The sequence below is a fragment of the Thamnophis sirtalis genome, unplaced genomic scaffold (genome assembly GCF_051295495.1).
Source record: "Thamnophis sirtalis isolate CommonGarterSnake01/CBP01778 unplaced genomic scaffold, rThaSir2_p1.2 scaffold_6, whole genome shotgun sequence".
In the NCBI taxonomy this organism is placed as follows: domain Eukaryota; kingdom Metazoa; phylum Chordata; class Lepidosauria; order Squamata; family Natricidae; genus Thamnophis; species Thamnophis sirtalis.
The window spans coordinates 10,711,326-10,718,984 of record NW_028261386.1 but is presented as its reverse complement, the minus strand read 5'-3'; the positions used below and the strand labels follow the sequence as shown (position 1 = coordinate 10,718,984).

General features: G+C 48.0%; 1 protein-coding gene across 1 annotated transcript in view; it reads left to right on the top strand.

Moving 5' to 3' along the window:
• Positions 1-1,955: 1,955 nt before the first annotated feature.
• GALNT17 (polypeptide N-acetylgalactosaminyltransferase 17) overlaps positions 1,956-7,659 on the top strand; it is a 372,456-nt gene continuing 366,752 nt past the window's right edge. The window contains exon 1 of the mRNA XM_087717193.1: positions 1,956-3,149. Within this exon, the coding sequence (XP_087573319.1) occupies positions 2,912-3,149 (238 nt within the window). The 5' untranslated portion in view covers positions 1,956-2,911. The remainder of the gene's footprint in view (positions 3,150-7,659) is intronic.

The window sequence follows — 7,659 nt, the reverse complement described above, 5'->3', positions numbered from 1 at the left end:
TTTCAGTGAACCAGGTTAAGCTGGCATGGGGCCTCCCCAGGCCTTTTCGCCTAGCAATGACAAACCTATGGCATGCACGCCACAGGTGCCACGCAGAGCCCTCTCTGTGGGCATGCCAGCCGCCACCCCAGTCCAGCTCCACTACACATGTGGGCATGCCTCCTGCCAGCCAGCTGGTCTTCGGGTCTCTGCCTGCATTTGTGTGTGGGAGCAGGTGCATATGGGGGGATGCATGTACAGGGGGGGGGGCACTTGCATTGCATTTTGGGGGTTCGCACATGTGTGCAGCCCCCTTTCTCCCCCCTCCGTTTTGGACCTATAAAGCCTCCTGAACCAACCTGGAAGCCAAAACTGGGCATGGGGCTGCCGCGGGATGCCCCCTGCTTCACACTGTTTTGGGCTTGGAAGGCCTCCTGCACCAACCTGGAAGCCAAAAATGGGGGGGGGGGTGCGCTCACATTGCACATTGTATTTTGGGGTTTCTGGTGGGCGCTTTGGGCACTTGCCACCAAAAAGGTTAACCATCACTGGTCCCGGTTTCTCACCCCCCTCTCTTCTGGTGGGCTCCGGTGGCTCCCACCCACCCCCGCCCCCATTCCCCTCCCGGTCTCCAGCCCGGGTTTTCTATGCAACGCCGCCTCCCTGCCATGCAAAGGGGAGGGTTCCCCCCCTCCTCTTCCAGACTCAGCGAAAGCGGATGGCTCCAGCCTCGGCAGCTGAAGGAGCGGCGGCGATGGGAAGTCCGAGCCGGGGAGCAAGCAAAGCAGCCGCGGGACCGGCGGCCTCCGCTCCTCCTCCTCCTCCTCCTCCTCTCGCCTTGCGCTCCGGAAGACTTCTCGGCCGCGCTCCGCAGAGGCCACGATGACCTGATTTCCTGGGGTGCCCGCTGCCTCTCCAGGGTCCTTCGCCGGGCTTGCTCTCCAGCGCATCCACCCGGCATCCCTTGGAGAGCCCGCAGAGACCTGCGCCGCCCCGAGCGCTCCGGAGAGGAATGCGCGCCTGGCAGACGGAGCGTCATCCGGAGGGGGGTTGAAGAGGGAAGAAGAAAGAAGCGAGGGGGGCCTCTTAGCAGCACCTGCGCCTCCCCTTTCTCCCCATCCACTCTCGCGCCTCCCAGCTGCTGCAACCTACAGACTTTGAAAAAGAAAACGAGAACGGCGAAGAGCATCTCCTTCCAGCGACCTCCTCGTTGCCTTTTTGCGCGCCCTCTCTCTTTCTCTCTCTCTCTCCCTTTCGAGTTGAAGGGGGGGGTCTCTCTTCTTTGATCGCTCGGTAGATTTTCCCCCTCCGGTCTTCTCCTTCATTTGTTCGGATCTCTCTCTCTCTCCTTCTCTCTCTCTCTCTCTCCCTCCCTCCCTCCCCCCTCTCTCCTCTCCCTTTCTCTCCCTTTCTCTCTCTCCCTTTCAAGTTGGGGTAGAGGTTCTCTCTTCTTTGATCTCTCGGTAGATTTTATTTTCCCCCTCCGGTCTTCTCCTTCATTTGTTCTCTCTCTCTCTCTCTCTCTCTCTCTCTCTCTCTCTCTCTCTCTCTCTCTCTCTCTCTCTCTCTCTCCTTCTCTCCTCTCCCTTTCTCTCCCTTTCTCTCTCCTTCTTTCTCTCTCCCTTTCTCTCTTCCTCTCTCCCTTTCTCTCTCTCCCTTTCGAGTTGGGGGGGGGAGCTTTCTCTTCTTTGATCGCTCGGTAGATTTTTCCCCCCTTTCGGTCTTCTCTTTCGTTTGTTCGGATCTCTCTTTCTCTCCCTCCCTCCCTCCCTCCCTCCCCCCTCTCTCTCCGTCCCCCGTCTCCCCCATCTCGTTCTCTCTTTGCCAGTATTCCCCCTCCCTCGCTTTGTCACCTAAAAGCAAGCATCTCTCCAGCCGCGGCTTGGCGGGCTTTGTGCTTTGGCCCGGCATCCTCCCGTGGGGGGAAGCAAAAAGCATCCGTTCCTTACTTTCCACCCCCCCCCCAATCATAATCATTTAGAAGTTTGCAGATAACTCCTCTTATTAAGGAAACATTCTCTCCCCCCCCCCAATCTCTCTCTCCGTCCCTCTGCCAAGAAATAAAAGTTATCCTTTTTGAATTTCTAGCCACGTCCTTTTTCCTCTTCTCTCTTTCTGCGTGCCTTGCTCGGCTCCCCCCCCCCCCCCATTCCCCTTTGCACGGCTTAAAGAGAAATCCCGGGAAAACGGGGCTGCGTCCCAGGATTTCTCTAGGTCAACTCTTTTTATTATTGAAAAAGGATCTGGAGTATTTATTCAGAATCCAGCAGCCTCCTCGTCCTCTGCTGCCCTTTCCCCCCTCCTCCTTTCTTTTTTAAATTTTAAATTATTATTTTTATTTTTGCTACCCCAGGATTTTGGAATTTCATCTGGATTATCCTCCGGCAAGCCGGTCAGACTGGAACACACAGCAACATTGTAGAACTTGGTCTTCTGCAGTGTGCAAAGTCAATTCCCTTCCTCCCCCAACATAAGGGGGGTGTTGGTTTTTCCCAAAGACTAGTAGCCTCTAAGAAGGTCTGGAGGAGGTTTGGCACAGAGAAGAGCTTTCTGGGACTTCTCCCCTTTTTCTGCTGCAAAGGATGCTCCCTGTTTAACTTCCTTTCTGGCTCTTCCAGAGAGTCATGACAGTCTTGCTTCCCAGCCTTGCGAACCTTTATCTCTGGAGTGGGAATCTCCCATTTAGTCTGCTTTTCCCCTTGCCTGCCACCTGCCAGCACTTGTCGCTTTAAATAACCCAACTGTGCAAACTGAGGGAGACTTGCCAAAGATGCAAGGATGGGGAAGGTGTCCTCGTCACCATCAGCCTCTTCCTGAACTGGCTCCATCCCGGGTTATCTTCCTCCAAGCTTCCCTGCTCTTCTTCCGGTAATTGTCAAAGAAGAAGAAGAAGAAGTTCCAGTTGCACGTGTCCCACATTGGGAAGTTCTTGATGGCTTCTCTAAGGAGAGTGAAAGTCTTGCTGATCTTAAACTTGATTGCCGTGGCTGGCTTTGTCCTCTTCTTGGCCAAGTGCAGGCCCATTGCGATGAAGAATGGAGATGCTTTCCATGAAATTCATCCCAGGGCAGAGGTGGCCAACTTGACAGCCCACCCAGCTAACCCCATTCAAGATGCCGTACTGAAGCGGTTGTCCCTTCTTGAGGACATTGTCTACCGACAACTAAACGGTAGGTCTACTGTTTCTCTTAGGGCTCCATTCCTTTAGTAACTCTCTTGCAGGTCCAGTTGTTTTATTTTGGGTGGCTTTGTAAGAAGCGACTGGATTGCATGTGATGAGGAATCTGGGTCGAAAAGTCCTACAACTAGTGGCAAGAATGGAGAAGGTCTCGAAAACCACGACTTACTTCTCCAGTTAGAAAGGAATGGTGTAAAATACTGATTCCCTGGAGAACTACTTTGATTTGATTTAAGGCAGTGTCCAATTCATTTAAGATTGAGGCTTATTGGTTAACACATATCTTATAGAGAGAAGATATGAGGTAGGGAAGGAACTTGGAAACATTTGCTCATTTAGTTTGGACAATGCAGAATTAGTATGATCAGTCCTCTGAATAGATACAATAGTTTCTCTCTGGTTGAATTCCCACACCTGCCAAATCTAGTTACTAAATTAACTCTTCTTCTGGTGTGCACAATATATCGTAGCATTATATCATCGCGTAGGCGAGGTTTGCACCGTGTACTAAGTAAGATACACACATCCTGTCCTTTGATTTTAAAAAAATGCAACCAACGGATGATATTTAATTGATCTAGTTAAAGTTGCTTGTGGGAACGTACTCCCTGAATTAAATGTGGCGGTCTTATCGTGTAAGATCAGGCACTTTGCTGCCCTCCATGTGCTCTTAAAGATATTTTAAAGTCTGAATTTCATCGTGTGAATTCCTGCATGTGGGCACCATCTGTTTTTGCAAGATGATGGTGGCTGTTTTTTCATTGCACTTCTCCTACCTTTCACACCTGGCCAACATTTGGCAGGGTACTCTGTGCATACGATGATTCTGATGTGTGTGTATGCGCGCGCTGTGACATGGGGGGAAAATATCAGGATGTTGCCTGCTTTTCCCATGGAGCTTAAAAAAGCATTTATCTCCATCTTCAAAGCTCCCTGTTATTTCAAGTGTTGCAAGCTTTTAGGATCCGGATACCCGGCAGGATAAAGTTAATAGCTAGCCTAGATGTCATCTATGGGTGAAAAAATAAGAGTAGGAAGAATATGTTAGGAGGTAATTGCGTTCTGTCCCTTCACCAAGTTGGAGATGAAGGAGAAGTTAGTTCTGAGAAGCGATTTCCTCTGCCCGACTTTCAACATAAGGGTATTGACTTGAGCGAAGCATATTTTAAAATGCTAAAGCTGCAGCCTGACCGTGATGAGATTCAGTCTAAGTAAATAGACATTGTAATAAGCTGCAAGATTCTAAGAGGTTGAATCGCCGACTTTCCCATTGGCTGTGTTTACACAATTTGCTTAACCAAGTCAGGTAAAAATCTAATTGCTGCATTTGCATATCCAGCTTGGGCTGATTTGTTTGATTAATACTAAGCGTGTTTAAGGTTGCTTTGTGTGTGTATGGGGGCGGGAGACACACACACACGCACACACACACAGATTTAATATGTTAGATGACCTTAACCTGTTTTGTCCTTTGGGTGAATCCCAAAAAGGGCTAATCAGGGCAAATGTATTGTGTGAATGCAGCCATTAAATATGGATGGTGTGCTTTGTCTAGGGCCACTTCCTATATCTTTCTGAGCTTGGAAATAAAATACAGCTAGTGAATATTAGATCAGTGGGGATGCCTTTAGTTGCAGAAATATCTATGGAGATTCTCAGTCCTCCAGGTCATGGTTGTCCCAAAGGTGCTTTTTCAAAAGGCAAATGGACTTTGTTTTCCCTTGAAGATATTACGCTTCTCATCCAAGAAGTTTCTTCAGCTCTGACTTCTTCCGTCAAAACTGAAGAAGCTTCTTAGGATGAGAAGCGAAACGTCATCAGTGAAAACCAAGAAAGTTCACTAGCCTTTTGAAAAAGCCCCTTTGGGACTCCCAGAATTTACTTTCATTGTGATGCTGAAATTTGAGTAGCAATAGCAATAGCAATAGCAGTAGACTTATATACCGCTTCATAGGCCTTTCAGGCCTCTCTAAGCGGTTTACAGAGAGTCAGCATATTGCCCCCAACAATCTGGGTCCTCATTTTACCCACCTCGGAAGGATGGAAGGCTGAGTCAACCCTGAGCCGGTGAGATTTGAACCGCTGACCTGCTGATCTAGCAGTAGCCTGCAGTGCTGCTTTTAACCACTGCGCCACCTTAATGCTCATCCTGTTAACTATCAAGTAGCACAACCCTCTATCTTTTCATGCTTGCTTTTACTATTTTAAGTTTAGAATATGTTGACTTTGGCTGTGTACGTACACACACACACACACACACACACACACACACAGAAACCCATCCTAATCGTAGCCAATTAAATTGATGCAGCCCTGTCTAGCTAGATGACATGGCCCTAACCATTGAAACCTGCTAATAAATGAATAAAGGTAAGGGTTCCCCTCACACCTATGTGCTAGTTGTTCCCGACTCTAGGGAGCGGTGCTCATCTCTGTTACAAAGCTGAAGAGCCAGTGCTGTCTGAAGACATCTCTGTGGTCATGTGGCCAGCATGATTAAACACCGAAGGTGCACGGAATGCTGTTACCTTCCCACCAAAGGTGGTTCCTATTTTTCTACTTGCATTTTTACATGCTTTTAAAATCATTTTACGACCTTTCTGATCGACAAGCTCAGCGTCTTAGCCACTGAGCCACAGTATCCCTATAAACGAATACATGGAGGGGGGGGACTTTTGCACCTAAAGCCAAGAGAGGTATTTTATGAGGTGCAACTGTGGAGCTCTTCCAGTTGTTGGAAGAAATATCCATCTGATTCAGTTCCAAGCTGGGAGAAAGGCACTGGATACATGGAGGCTGATTGGAAAGATGGTTTAAAGATGAAGCAGAACCACCAAGCACACGGTTCTGGGCAGCTGACTAGATGGAGTTTAGAGTGAAACGTTTTTATACCCTGTCTTGGGCTCTGCACTTGAACTTCCTGTTCCTGTGCAAGAACATGTATTCTATTGCTTGTTGTCATACTCCCATGACGCCATGTACAAATCCCAGGAGTTTGTCTGGCCTAAGCTTGTTTGATATTTGCCTGATGCAATGAAGGGGCTTGTTGTGCAATAACTATTGTGGGCTTAATGGCTAATCCTACCTTTGTTCAGATCTTGCTGCAGGGAATTTTTGCCTATGAATAGAGCTACCTATCTCTTTATCTCTTAAGGGCTCACATCTGCTGTGGGCTATTAAGGAAGGTGAGGCTGCTTTCCAAGAACATGTTTCTCCATTTCTCATTCAGAGAAGTATAATATTCTGTCTTTTTAATATTTCTCAAAATATTTCATTCTTCTAGGAGAGGGGTGGGTGCAGGGGGCAGATTCTAACAGTTCGGACCAGTTCGGGCGAACCAGTAGCTCCGAAGATCAGCTGGGAGCCAACCAGTTTGCTCCCACGAGCAGGTGGGTCCACCTGCCTGCCCCTGCGCTTCACCTACCTTTATCTGCTCAGCTGAGTCGCGCAGCAGACTAGAATAATGCGCCTCAACTGTTTTCCTTCCCAAGCAGTTATCCGGAAGATACATCTTCTCTAAACTGCGCACAGTGCGCATCCAGACGCATGCGCAAGTGAAGCAAGTGTGTGGTGCAAAGCGCGCGCTCAATGAACCGGTTGTTAAACTGTTAAACTCTGAGTAGGTGGCAACTTTCTACAGCATGAAAATGGTATAGATAAGCTTTTCCCCAAACAGCAAAATCCCCCGTGCTGGTTAAATGACTTAAACTTAAGATGTTGTTACAGCAGTCTGATCTTGCATGATGTGGCCACTATTCATCTCCACAATGAGGCACAAAAATTATTTACCCCATGGACCATTAGATTTCTAGTGGCTGCAATCTTATGATCCACATTAGCCACGTCATACCTTGGTTGTGAAGGTGCAGGATGAAATTGCTGGAACAACTCCTTAAATCGTATAATCTGCACAGGGCATTATGACTGCATTCACCCAGACCTTTGGTGAGGGAGAGTAAGGCTCCTCACTTCGTGCTTTATTTGGGTTGACTTTATTGTAATCGCTTAGTTTGATTCTTGTGAGGTAGCATACAGGTTAAATTATTATTGGTTGATCGCAAAGTCAGCCAGATTATATTTGGCATTTTTATTCACCTACTAAACCAGGGGCAATCAACCTTTTTATACCTACCGCCCACTTTTGTGTCTCTGTTAGTAGTAAAATTTTCTAACCGCCCACCGGTTCCACAGAAATGAAGATTTATAAAGTAGGGAAGTAACTTTACTTTATAAAATTTATAAAGCAGAGTTACAGCAAACCCCTACCGCCCACCATGAAAGCTGGAACGCCCACTAGTGGGCAGTAGGGACCAGGTTGACTACCACTGTACTAGATGATAATTCGGTGTTGCCTAGGTATTTATTTAAAGGGGGGGAAATGTCCGGACCAAACGTAATTTCTAGTGTTGGATTTTCCCCCTTACCAGAGGGAGCCCCCTTGGGGAGTACTGTGAAGCCATTACCATGGCAACTCCACTGCACTGTATAGTAGAAGCCATTTT